Below are 13,858 nucleotides of genomic sequence, written 5' to 3'. Positions count from 1 at the left end.
ACACCGGGAAACCTCCCGGAACATGCTCCGGATGTTCTCCGCGGCATCCTTACTGCAGAGCAGCGCGTCCACAGTACCTGACATACATACATACATACGTACGTGCGCACGTACGTAGGTACAAACATAAACTCATACACAAACATAATGGCGGTTGTAGGATGTCGATGCTGTTAGGAACGGTATGCGGGAGGAGGAGCTGTAGGAGGAGGAAGGGGAGGGTGGAGATGCCGCACACACACAGGGGGTGCCCGGGGGTGACCCCGTAGGGCTGTCAGACATCTTCCCCTCCCCCCACACACACATACATACAGACGACAGACAGACAGACAGACAGACACACATGGATGCTCACCCTTATCAATGACGCTGCCAAACTGGCAATCCAGGAACTCGGACATACTGCGATGGCCACCATGTACACGGCAAGTGATATAATAATAACAATCAGAAGGAGGGTGTATAAATGTAATAATCATAAAGAGCAGCATTACCACCACAAAATGGCGCCAAGAGGAATACGGCAGTAGTACTGCGAGTCCACTCTTTCCCTGTCCACCCGTCCCAGGAGCACACAGATAGACAAACATGCAGACAGATAAAGAGACAGCTAGGCAAGCAGATAGACATACAGACAGACCGTCCCATGTCGCCTATATTGATGACTGCTTCAAGATAACTGTTGCTTATGATATGGCCAAAGTCATATCCCCTTTCCTCCCCATAACCATAACTTGCAACAGCCGTACAGTCGTACATCCGTACTTGCGACAATCCGAAACCACGTAATGGAGATTGGGAACGTTCGCATGCTTGGAACGCATTTGTTCAATGACCACTTCAGAAATATCGGTCTGGGGGAACAGCCGGGGAGGGGGGGGGAGGGGGGGCTGTAAGATGTATGTGTGTATGTGCATGCGGTACGGCGGTGCCCCTGCCTCGGGGCCATCCGTACTCCACTCACGTACCAGCAGTCCACAGGTTAACAAACCACACGGATACGGCGAGAGGAAACACGACTCCTTTGTCTCATAGCCACCACACTGCCCCTCTCTCGTGTGTGCGTGTGTGTGGATGCATGTATATATACACATATATATATACATGTGTGTGTGTGTGTTCTGTTACACGTCGATCCGGGCCTCACACTGGCCAGCGGCACCTCCTAGCCGTACATACCCCAACGGTAACGGTTACCCCCCACAACGGCACTGTCCCCCCCTAGCGGCGGGAGGAGAGGGACGTGAGCGGTCCCCACAGCGCCCCCCCTCGTACTGCTCGATAGACCGCATGGGACTGTACGACCCAACCCCCGAGGGTGTATCTACGACCCGGTGTACCTCGCTCATGTAATTTTGATGATGGAAAAGAGCGCACGGTGGCTACGAAGGCGGTCTCACAACCAACCTCCCTCAGCACGCGCTGATGCACAGTTCCCCCCGGGCAGCCTGTGCCTTGAGCAGCAGGTGCGGCTGCCTCACCCCTTGCACAACATCACCCGGGCGCCCCCCCTCCTCCTCCCCGTGATGAGGGGCAGCCCTACCGTTGGGCTGTCTTCAGCCCGGAAGCAAACGTGGCTACGACCTCTCACTCCGGCCCTGAGACCACCACTACTCGGCACCACCCAGAGGCCGCGGGCCGTGACCGGCCCCGCTCTACCTGGGGCTGGTCAGCCAACTCGCACTAGAGGGGTAGTTCACCCCGGGGGCCCCAATACGCGGCACAGGCGGGTGTGTCTGTATGTCTCAATGCGTGGACGGATGGAACTGGATGTTACTGCTACTGCTGCTGCTACTGCTTCTGGCTGGAGGCAGGCAAAAGAACGTGCTCCGCCCGCTGACGCACCCAATCCCTGCTCACGTCTCCCCGTACGGAAAGGGGGTCTCCCCCAGAAAAAATAGATGGTGAACGAAAATGATGATGATGGTGATATGATGATGCAGCAAGCGCCAAAAGAAAACCCATTGTCGGCGGACAAATCACACAGACAGACAAACATACGGTGCGGGCAGAGTACATATACACAGGGTTTCAAAAGCGGAACTGAAGTGATGTACGGGAGATGTCGAACGACAGAGGCTCGGGTCTTATCTTTACCAAATGCGCCTGGTCGCTTACATTTATGACGTTATACCCGTCCTTGGCCATGCCCTCCTGGAAATTGCTATTGCCGCAGCCGACATGGAGCACGGACTTGGTGCGCTTTACGAAGGTTCGAACAACCTTGCGTAGCGCGGTGTAGCCGTAGAACCTTGCAGACATGCCAGAGGTGAAAAGGGGAGAGGAGAGGAGAGCTTCCTCTGTTATTGTCCCGTTTCCCCAGAGTTTTCCCCAGAGAGCAAGGCGGGCCAAAGATCCTCTTTATTTGACGCAATGCGCTGCCCCTTCTGAGGCGTCTGTTATTCAGCATAGCGTCGGGCATACATGGGTCCTCTCCTGAGAGCTGCATAATTTGGCTCTAGCCTGGCTTCGCGTCCACATTCATGGAAAGACAGTACCCAACGGAAACAAACAGCAGTTGTCCTGTCTGCCCATATGTTACGTAACTAATGTTTATGTGACGGAGTCATTAGCGCTATTACATTCTCAAGGTGCATGCCTATAACTTGTGCGAAGAATGAACGCATGCAACAGGTTGTCAGGCTCACCAGTCAAATTCGCAGGGCTGCGATATGTATCTGCTATTCCAGTATTCTTTTTCAGCGTATCGCACGTTCGCAAGGCGAGCCTGGATAGGGGAAGCTGTGGCCTCCGACATTGCAGCCATAACGAGGCCTCGCACACAAGTTGATTACAATTGTCCGTTATAATATTTAAATGTCCTAAGGCATCTTCTTGACTACTGTGGCTACGATGGGTTGCAGGAAGCCTGATGAAAACAAAACTGGACAGTAGCATGCGAACGGAGTTCACCAAGTAATGCAAACGCAACGAAAAAACCCAAGCTGTTGGGGCCGGAAAACTGTACGACCGGTTACGTCGACCAACTGCTGCAAGTCCGTTGGAGGTGCCTGGCTCCGTTTAACGTCAGCGATGTTAGTGCGCTTGGCCTGACAAGCTGGACACTCAGCGCAAGCCCACAGTGTTGTGCTGATGCACTCGACCCGTACGGGGTCCGCTGTAACAAATCGCATTCTCCGTTTAACGAATGAGGCCGTTGGCCAATCCCGCGAACGCTGAAACTTCGCCTGCTGGGCAAGGCAATAATGGCCATATCATTCAAATAGCTAGCTGAACGTGAAGGTGCCCTGGATCCTGCTCGCGGCCAAGGTTGGTGGCAATTGCCGAGGTGGCCGCCCAAGCCCCACGTTCTCCTTGCAATTATTTTGGGTAAAACCCTTTAGTATGCATGGAAAGCGTTCATTCTAAAATGAGCACCAGCTGAATGCGGACCAAGGTGCACCCTTCCCTGCCTTTACCAAGGAGCCCTAGTCCTTCATCTTATGGCCATACCTCTCACCACAGACCCATCCCATGTATCACGCTGAGGATGGGGCTGTTGCGGAGGCGGACAGCGACGGCTATGTCAGTGAAATGTCTGCCGACTACGAAGAATGGTGCACCATTCGTGGTCTAGCTCCGAAGGCGAGGCCGGTGACATTGGCGAGGTCAGCAACATAGGCGAGGCTGAAGACGCCGACAGAGACGAAGAAGGCGACATGCTTGACGCCGCGGGCGTGCTCAGCGGACCGACCGATGGGTACATGCAGCTTGTCCCTATAGAGCTCTATAGGGACACACGCACCCAGCAGTGATGACTGTCACTGCTTCAGGGGTAGCAGCGGCAGCAGCAACAACAGCAGTCGCACCAGCAACAACCCTCCAGGTGGGTGCTACAGAATATTATGTAAGTGACTGGGAGGAAGTTACTCATGGGTCAGACGGGAATGTGTTTGTAACCCAAGCACTCTGGCACTCTGGCACGATGGCCCCTTGCAGAAAGGCCCCCTTCCCTCCTCATGTCCTGCCAGCAGGAAGGCGTGGCACTTCCTGTGTACCAGTCGCCAAGCCTCACACCAGGCAAAGCTGTCATCAACGGCGCAGCTCCTGTCGCTGACTCCAAAAGGCACGGGGGTTATCATGACCTATGGCACTTGGCAGCATGCGATTGTGCTGTTTACCCTCCAGACGTGCTCTTTTGGGGACAGTGATGCATTCACTGCCCATCCCAAATGGGACGTTCACGGCGGCACCCACTCCTGCAGCATCGGTGTTCTGCAACCCGGTTATCTCGGGGGACAGAGGGCTGGGACAGAGGACACAACCACATAATGGGGGCATCGAAAGATACCGATTGAGACAAGTGTCTTGAATAAATAGTCATCAGAGACTCCACTGGGCAGCGCGGTATCCAGCAGCCATAGTTCGCAGGAACTACTCTCGCTCGGTCAGACGAAACAGGGACGCAGGTCCCAGCTTTACATAGGTAAAACCCCCGCCCATACGCAGATATGGACTTCCGCAACAGTGCGGCATTTGGCCGGCGGACGACTAACGGTAGTCGCTTTAGCCGCCGCAGCTAACAGTAGCCGCAATTAAACTAATATCAGTATTAGTTAAACCTGTAATCACCGACAGCGGGATTGACGGGTATCAGTTAGGTAAATCGGACCGGACGAGCTAACCACCGACAGTTAGGATTCGGAGCCCAAACCGTTGCAGAAAACCTTTATAGGATACAACATGTACTGAGTACCAGCTACTACACCAGCGGACACCTTTCACTTCCTTAACTGCTGTCCTCCTCCAAGCCTTAACACCCCTCACCTCATGCCTCAGCTCAACCGAACCCTGCGAGCACAGATCGGCATGTTCACCATTCACCAATGTCTGGGGCCAACCTCCGTGACTACATATGCGAAACATTGAAAATGTTGGCATCCTTACCATTTGCTAGGTGTCATTTCCAATTACAAAATCCTCTACAGTCATGTGAATGGTATTTGAGAACCCATGGCATGCAGGTTTGAATGTTGCAATGCACATGGCGCCATTTGAACGAACTGCAGCAAATGCACATCTAATGCACATTTATATGGTTTCCATTCCACAGGGCCAGAGCAGAGGTCCTTGCAATCCATGACAGCGAGAAAGCAGCAGTTGGGCGGGTCAAGCAAGTGTTCGGCGTCAAGTACCCACCCTCTGTCTTTGCAACTGAATTCAGTTGCAAATGCCACCTTCGAAGGTGGCAGCATTATGCAGCTACAAGGAGCCATATTGATATCGACAATACCGCTGCGTGCAAGGATAGGTTTGCAAATGGAGGTTGTATTTGTGAACCTGCAGTTGTGGCGAGCGCCTGTATACACATCTGCGGCTCATCCAGCCTCCACCGGGTGTCACAATTAGGAGGGGCCCAAGTGCTGGATTATGCCGGCCACCCCGCCATCAGACCTATAACGGAAGACGAATGCCAAAGCTATGCAACGCAGGCGGGGATGGCCAAGATTGCCTATCCTGGCAATGGGTATGGGAGGATGGTGAAGAGGCTGCTGTGGAGACTTCGGGTGGACAAAGAAGCCACACCGATTTCTTAATTATCCTTTAACCCTGAATATATTGCACAACAGGGTTATATACATGAGATAGATGACGTTGCAAAACTGCCTTCGCAATCCACACGCCTCCTACGGTTAGTTGTTCAATTAGGTACTGATGTAGAGTCGATGGAACGGGCAAACTAAGTTAATCATAGGCATTGCCCCTCAGTGCCTTATTAGGGAGGGCTGCACCCTCCTGGAGCTCGCAGAGAACCTAGCTACTTGTCCACCTGTCACTTACGTAAACAATGGGATGGAATAAGGAGACAAGAGTCAATTCCGGAGTTGCTTGTTCCCCTTTCCATAAGGGCCCTGGCTTAAGGGCAAAGGATTCGCGCGTCCCAGTTTTGAGCGAGGAGCTGACGGACGCTTTGTAAACTTGGATATGATTAATTTTCATATCTTTAAAAGCATACTCTTAAAGTGAGTATGGTCTGGCGGCGTCCAATTTTGCATTTGCGGCGACCATCTTCCCACAAGGCATCCGCGTTACACCAGAAGAGTCGTGCAGAGGCCGGTCAGCTTCAGCGGCAAGTGCAAGTTTTTATTTAGCACGTACAGATTCGGAATCTCAGAATGATGCTCTTCTACCGGTGCCATTTCCAATCGATTGGGTTAACCCGTTCAACTCCGTTTCCTGCCTTCGTACTGCGGGTACAGTCATCCAACTTCTGGACGCCTTCAAAGCCTGGTCCCGTTTCGGCGCAGCAGTTTACATAAAGTTTATATTTGACACGAAGATGACTTCACACAAGAAATAGTTACGTATACTGTATAATTACGTGCCCAATCTGTAAGTAAACAATTGTATTCTTTGTCTGGCGCAAACTGCACGATTTTGCCTACCGATATACAACCCAAACGTTTCATTTTCAGTAATCATCACCAGCTATGCTTCCTAGGCGCAGTGCTGGCGCTTGGTATCCGGCATCGGTGCTGCTGCTGGTGTTGGCAGGCGCGTCCTCCGCAACGATTAAGAAACTCAACGCATTACAAGATATACTTTTACTCAGTACCGATCCATCCCACTGCGCAGGCTGGTCGCACATACGCACCGGAACAGCGCATCCATGCGGACCAGGTATGAGCAGCAGTATCTAGCGAAATAATAATTTCCTCAATGCCCACCATTCTTTAGTTTGAATGACATGATAAAAGAAGAAACATGCGCACATAGTTCTTTTCCAAACCACCCATGTCAGCACCCCAAACGCCTTGACCATGACCACGCTCCTGGTTACCATCTCTTTCAACCCAAGTTCCTGTCATTAGACCTGGCTAGCTAAAAACCAACGTTCACTTCTTGTTCCCCTCTCCCTAACTCCCGGCTTCACTCCCACCCTCCTCCTGCCAAACGCAACTTCGCCGGCGCTCAGAGCCCCCGGGCATGGGTGTCCTGATTCCTTGGTACATTGGTCCCTGGGAGACGGCAGCCTACAGTAAGCTGGTACGTGTTGCCGTACACCGTTCAACCCGCCGTACACCATCTCACACGATCCCACACTCGTCTTTCGAAAACGTGCCCTAACTCTGTAGGCCGTGGGGCATACTGTTTCACAGCGTGCGGTGTAGAGGTCGGTTTCCTGTGGGTACATGAGAGGGCCGGAAATTGTCGGGACCGTGTGATTTTTGTGATCCTTTCCTTCCTGGCTGTGAGGCCGTGCAGTCGGCAGCAGTGCCCAAAGAAGGCTCTCGTTGATCAGTTGTAATGGAGGTTTCGGAGCACTTGTAAGGGGGCCAGCGGGTTTTGACTTGTGTCTGGCTGTGCTACTGAAGAGGCTGAGAGAGTATTTGTAGTCGATTACGGCAATAAGCGTGCAGTACAGGACGTGTGAAAAGCGCAGACCGCAGGAGAGTGAGAATATCGTGGACATTGGTTTTACTGGTTATGAGTATACGGTTACGAAAGAGGAGAGTGCAAAACGTAGAAGAGACAGGCTGTGTAAGAGAGAGCTGTTATTAAATTGCAACTAACACCATAAGAGACAACGATTTAAGGCAATTTAAATGGTGGCGGTGGCGATTTCTCGAAGCTTATGATCCACTATAAATGTGCACGGCGCCCTTTTGCAAAATGTACGGTGCCGCAGGCATCGTACGGTTCAAGCTGCAGCATCTTTGCTATTGTTATTGGCGATTCAAGTGGCCCTCCCACTAACAGCTTTTCGCTGTATACGACGGCCTTTAAGACGCTGTACGACTCCGGTGAGCTCCTGTACTGCTGTTGTACTGCTGTTGTACTGCTGTTGTACTGCTGTTGTACTGCTGTTGGCGTCTGTTTCTTTCCCACCAGCCCCTCCCTCGCACAGCCCTCAGGGGGGTTGTACGAACGGAGCGTTCCCTCCCCTTTACCGCTGATGTGACGACCCGTTTTGGAGATCTGTCGCAATGTTTTCCTATTCCTCTGCTCGCCTCCCCTCATACCTGCGCATCTTGCCGCCGCCTCTACTCCCCACCTTCCCACATCCACTCACTCCCCGCCTTCTTGCCGTCCTCCCGCTTACCCCCTCTCCCTCCCTCCCTTCCCCGCCTTCATCGCATCCACTTTTTCCCTTCAACGTCCTCTTTCACGTCCCCCCGTCCAGGCGTCCAGCTATTCGGTTACGTGCACACCATGGCTGATTTTGGGGCGTCTAAGGCCCGGCCCCAGGCCGATGTGATTGCGGAAGTCAATTCGTGGTTTGACAATTTCGGGTCTTTGCTGCTGGGAATATTCTTCGACGAGGTCGTCGCCAACACCGTAAATGTACGTACGAACATAATGCCGACGTGGATCTTAGCAGCCGCAGCAGCAGCAGCAGCGTCGTACGTACCAGCATAATGCTGTCGTGTGTGCATTAGTTCGGTCGGTGGGATCCCCCAACGGCCCAAGGTGATGTGATGTGATGTGTAGTACAAGAGCAAGAGCATCTGCCTGCGGTACATCTCGAGCTAGGAGTGAATGCGGGGCCGACAGGGCGAGAGCAGCTGTGGGAGGTGTAACGCAAGCTGCATGCGTGTGTACACCCAGCCCGCGCGCGTGGCAATGCACGCATGTGGCAGCGGATATGTCCGTGTGGCTGCCCGTGTTGCTCCCGTGTCGCATGGCAATGCGCCTGCGGGGTGGAAGTGAGTGAATAAACGATTTGGGTCGTGATACGAAGTGTGTGTGCGTGTGTATGTCTATCCAATAAAGAAAATGATTTCTTCTTGATGATTTTCCTAACTTCATAACCAAGTTAGTGTTTCTATCGCAGCTTCGTTGCAATGTCACAAGTATTATTTTACATGCCCAGCTGATCACTCACCCAGCCGCTCGTCCCAACCCCCCAACCGTCCGGCAGGTCAATGCAGTGACATATTACGGCGCCCTCGCCAATGCTGTGTACAGTCGTAACTCCTCGGCTCGTGTTGTGTTCAACCCCGGGACCAAGATTGGCTGCACGCTGGCAGGCCTATCGGTAGGTCCTTTGTACGGCAGGATATGTATGTATGTCGACGGTCTTAAGGTGGATGCCAGTGAAGCGAGCTTCCTTTGTTGTGCTTCAAGGGGTTACCAGCCCACGGAAAAAGAAGATGAAGAAAGATCCACACATGTCGATGGGTATGGAGAGATTTAGAAACCGTGAGACTTAAGGTTTGAAGTTCGTATGGGATACCTGCACACATGCCACAGCTTCCAACACACAGCAGAACCTCTTTTTCCCATCCGTGCCGTTCCCACAACTTTTCGTTTTTTCGTTTTTTGAACTTTAGCATCATCATGCCGTACGTTTGACAGGACGTATACGTACGCTACGAGAACTACGCCTCGGCCTGGGCCGGTGACTACGCTGCCGGCGCCATCTGCGACTGCCCGACTCAGAGCTCCTGCGCCATGATGTTGCATGGTCAATCATCCGCCACCGCATTGCCCCAACTCGTCAACCAAGCCGCTAGCAGGTCGTTTTCGTACATTTATGTCACGGATGACGTCATGCCCAATCCCTGGGACACCCTGGCCACCTATTTCGATACCTTCATGGGCATCGTTGCGCCGGTGGGTTGAGCTGGTTGAGAGTTTCCGCTAAACGGAGGTGTGATGCGCTATCTGCGGGAGAGGCGGGGAGGGTAGGGGGTTGAGGGAATCGGACAGGAGCGAGCTAGGAAGACCGCGCAGACATGACGCTGTGCTAAACTAGACCCTATAAACAACACTGGAGCGGGGGCTGTGCGGTGTTGTGTACAACACCGCACAGCCCTTCTCTTTATTGTAAATGTCGATTACTTTAGTTTTAAATTGACGAGTTTTAATTAGAGTGGTTGGTTTAGCGATGCCTTTTCCTGTAGTTTTACAAGTTAAGTTGTACCGAACATATGATACGCTTTAGCAGCTGTGCGTAGAAAAATCGATCACACGCGCATATGTAGACACATATGTACATACGCACATGCACACCCCTGGCCTGATGTACTGTAAGTCCCCGGTTACCTGTAATTGTATCACCTGGTCTGACTTCTTTTCCCCCTCCCACCCGCCCACCCGCCCACCCGCCCTCACCCTCATGTTGTGTTGCGACGGGGCACCAGGCCAAGTCCCCACCGCCGGTATCCAGACCGCGACCACCGCCACCATCCTCAAAGCCATTGCCGCAGTCTCCTCCTCCCAAGCGTCCTCCTCCTCCGCTGCCATCTCCAAAGTCTCCATCCCCAAAGCCGCCGTCTAGACCGCCCCCCGCCAAGTCGCCACCCCCCTCGCCGTCGCCCAAGGCAGCGCCATCATCATCGCCGCCGCCGCCGCTGCCATCGTCTCCATCGTCAATTTGGCGGCCGTCCGGAGTACTTCGCTGGCAATGGCAGCTCAGTGGTAGCGACTTCCGGCCCATGTTGCGCACCAGGCCGCAGGTAATAAGGCGACATTGTTGCTACGAGCAGGGTTCGAACCGTGGACCTAGGACCTTGAAGAGTGTAATTGAGAAAATCCTTAACCCCAGCTCCCTCCATCCCCGTCCCCCGGCTTCCAATTACATCCATCAACTCCTCATCCCTCCTCACCTTCGCTCCCCCACTGCCCATTTGCTGCCCTGCGACCGGCATCGGTTCAACGGGCACAGGGTCATATTGCACTGTCATCACTAACATAGCATAAATCTGGCTTGATTTTCTTCAGCAGTTGATTATACTCCACCAGCCTTACTTTTATTTATTGACCTCACCAAGAGCCCGGTTTCATCCTCTCCATTTCTACCCTCCCTCTCCTAACCCCTGTCATCCCCCCCGGCCTGTATCTGTCGGGCCTTACGGGACCCTTTTATATGTACCCTGTTTTCTGTTCGTCCGCATTATGTCCATCCAAAGGTTATTGACGTAGATTTGGACATGGTTTCTACGCTGCTATCCCAAGCTGCCGAGCTGGGTATTACCCGTTCGAGCTATAAGGTATGTCGTCCACATCCTCCAGCGTTGGCTGTACGTTTAGTCAAGGCTCTTAATAAGCGCTGTAATGCGCTGCAAGTTCTGGTGGTCAAATGAAAGTCAAACACCTCAGCACAAGCACAGGTGCGACACAGCTTTGATGCGGACTTAACCCCCTGTCGCCCGCGGATTTTCCGTTCTGGTTCATCTGACGCGATGAAACCTTTTCTTCTTGGTAATCCTATAGGGTGTCCAGATTCGGTCGTCACCCTGGAAATCACGTTGAAAATCATTGTTTCTTTTAGAATTCTTCATCGAAAATATCACGAATGTCCATATGCCTTTCCGGTTCCTTGTCAAATCCTCGTGGTGCAGTTGATCTGCTACTTCAGCGTCGGCACCTACGAGCCCGCCCGTGTGAGTGCGGACAGCCAACGCGGCATCTCTTGGTCAGCGCTGGAGCAGCAGCTCGGTGGATCTGCCGTACCGGGGCCGCTGTACTTGGCGTACATGGAACCGCCGTTCAGCGAGGAAAGATGGTTTGCATTAGACAGGAACGACACGCGCAATGCGCTTGTTAATCAGGTACGTACAGTTGTACAGTCGTGCAGCCTTTTTTTACATCTTAGTTCCAGCTTGGCTTTTGATGGAAACGCGGTAAAAACTGGTTGGTCAGATCCGCGACTAGGGTTGCTGCCACTCACCGCTGTCGCCGCCGGTGGTCCCGACGCAATTCAAATGAATGGACAACCCCCCCCCCTCGGAAACCCCTCCTCCTCCCGGGTTCCTACACTGCTTCTCCCCGGTTTTCGTCCCCGTCCCCCAAATGCGGTTGGCGGTTGGCGTTCCTTCACCCGGCGGCAGGTGATGATCCCCAGGATGCGATCTGCGGTGGCGGCGGGCTGCGACGGCATTGAGATGGTGAGTACCCACCAACCCAATCACACCCCTCCCCCCCTCCCGTTTCTGAACTCCCTCATCAAGACTAAGCTCAGATCTGTCCTCTACTGCACGAGAAGCACTACAGCGGTTTTATGGCTTCCGTTTGGAACCGGGCTCCGTCGTTTTATGTTCCGTAGCAGTGCCGTACAAAGGAGATGCGGGGCCACGTCGCTGACGGGGCCACGCCGCCGCTGACATTAACGCCGCTGGTGCCACCGGTACGAACAAACACCGCAGGATAATGTTGACACGTACGACAATGTGCCGGTGGCGGCGGGTAAGCGCGGGGTGACGCAGGCTCAGCAGCTGGCTTACAACGCTGCGCTTCTGGACGCCGCGCACGGGATGAGGTTGTCAGCCGGTTTGAAGAACGCGCTAGACCTTCTGAGTCAGACATTTGCTAATGGACGAGCTGTAGCTACCGAGTACGATTGGTTTCTCAACGAACGGTGCTGGGAATACGATGAATGCGACTATTACGGCCGAAATATCAAATGGTAAGATTTATTTATGACAACTAAGTTTCCCCACTACGCTTACAAATATTTTGATTTTGTTTTATCATAATTTCATATATTCATTACAATCGCTTATTTATCTATATTATGCATACGGCCATGATTGCTCAAAACCGACTCGCAGGGACGCGGTAGTGTTCGGCGTCGAGTATTGCGATTCAAGGAAGATGTTCGGCACCGGCTCTCGTAACCTGCGACCTGAGTGTGTGTGTCCTCTCGCCAACGGGCCCACTCCGGGAGCCGCCACGACTCCCCGCCCCACCCTCAACTGGCTAATCAAGAATGTGAACCTGAACGCGGTGGGGTTTGACTGCCGAGAGTACTGCGCCCGGCCCGGCGTGACCTGTACGGCACCCGCCGGCGGGAATGTGGGCCTGTGTGCAATGAATTCGCCCAACAATATATGCCCGTTGTACAACGTATCTAGGTGATATCTGCGTGTGTGTGTGTGTTACATGGTTGGGGGTGCGTGACCCCATACCTGTAAAACTAAGCATACGAGCCGAAGGCTCAAGGGCAATATCTATACGCCTAAAAGCCACGGAGAACAGGAAACACCGCACATCAGTCTAGACTAGCGCCCCAAGGAAATAACTGAGTTGCGGTGCGCCCACATACGTTCCAACATCTTCACCAGACGTACTGGTTCCCATTTCATGGCCTCCAACATGCTCTGTTGATGATCGAATTCCTCTTCCGCACGATTATCATTATAGGCTGGGCATTCCAATAACACGTGTTTTTCATTCTCGATTTGGCTATTAATACCACAACAGCGGCAAAACCGCTGCTCCCTGGGGACATGGTACTTGCCTCTCCGTGCTCTGTTTGCCTCCAGAGCCCAGTAACAGGTGATATCTGATCCTTGGTCCTTGGGGGGGGTAGGTTACACTTGTATGTAGCTTACCCATGTTCGCGTAATGTTTTGCAATATCTTTCATATTGCGGTGGAAAATGCCCGTTGCTGCGATTTCCGTTCCCCCTCCGCTGCGCTTGGTTTGTTTAGCGGGGTTTACCCTACACGCCAGGCGAAATAATGCTGCAATGCAGTTTTGTTCAATAATGTATTATATATCTGTTAATTGTTGCAAGGTTCCGAAAGCCGAAGCCCCATTTTAAGTGGCTGGCTGCCAGAAAAAGGACTTGCCAAAAAATGAGACATTTTGGTATGGAACTAGTATGGTGCCAGGCGCGTGTGTGGTAACGTCCTACCCTCTTCGGCCTTGCTGGGGAATGGAATAGTCAGATATGTAACGCTCCCACAGTCGTCAACACACGGAGCAGGCCACTGCCAACTAACAAACCACCGGAAGCCCCGAAGAAGACTCCTCAACAGACGAGAGCCCAAGGAAATCGCAATTCCTGAATAATCGAATAATCGACAGCGACACCGCCTGGCAACCCTAAACCCGCAACTGATCCCCAACGCTTGGCAGAGGCAGAGGAAATTCTCATGCATTTAAGCATAAAGCATGTAAATACACA

At 52.8% G+C, this 13,858-nt stretch overlaps 2 protein-coding genes across 2 annotated transcripts in view; one reads left to right on the top strand and one right to left on the bottom strand.

Moving 5' to 3' along the window:
• VOLCADRAFT_56160 (uncharacterized protein) overlaps positions 1-2,758 on the bottom strand; it is a gene marked incomplete at both ends in the record, with an annotated part of 3,112 nt that extends 354 nt beyond the window's left edge. The window contains 5 exons of the mRNA XM_002946783.1: positions 5-77; positions 356-402; positions 766-854; positions 2,119-2,251; positions 2,649-2,758. Of these exons, the coding sequence (XP_002946829.1) occupies positions 5-77; positions 356-402; positions 766-854; positions 2,119-2,251; positions 2,649-2,758 (452 nt within the window). The remainder of the gene's footprint in view (positions 1-4; positions 78-355; positions 403-765; positions 855-2,118; positions 2,252-2,648) is intronic.
• A 3,516-nt stretch (positions 2,759-6,274) lies between these two features.
• Positions 6,275-12,804, top strand: VOLCADRAFT_120411 (uncharacterized protein; the record flags this gene model as incomplete). Its single annotated transcript, XM_002946969.1, has 14 exons — positions 6,275-6,495; positions 6,577-6,621; positions 6,917-6,987; positions 7,631-7,745; positions 8,126-8,286; positions 8,864-8,980; positions 9,301-9,409; positions 9,452-9,558; positions 10,269-10,403; positions 10,857-10,937; positions 11,289-11,498; positions 11,778-11,834; positions 12,093-12,352; positions 12,498-12,804. Exons 1-14 carry the CDS (start codon positions 6,432-6,434, stop codon positions 12,802-12,804), a joined length of 1,839 nt encoding a protein of 612 aa, XP_002947015.1. The 5' UTR covers positions 6,275-6,431.
• Positions 12,805-13,858: the final 1,054 nt, after the last annotated feature.

The sequence above is a fragment of the Volvox carteri genome (assembly GCF_000143455.1).
Source record: "Volvox carteri f. nagariensis unplaced genomic scaffold VOLCAscaffold_4, whole genome shotgun sequence".
NCBI classification, from domain to species: Eukaryota; Viridiplantae; Chlorophyta; class Chlorophyceae; order Chlamydomonadales; family Volvocaceae; genus Volvox; species Volvox carteri.
The sequence above is the reverse complement of the archived record's forward strand: the minus strand, read 5'-3'. Positions and strand labels throughout refer to the sequence as shown.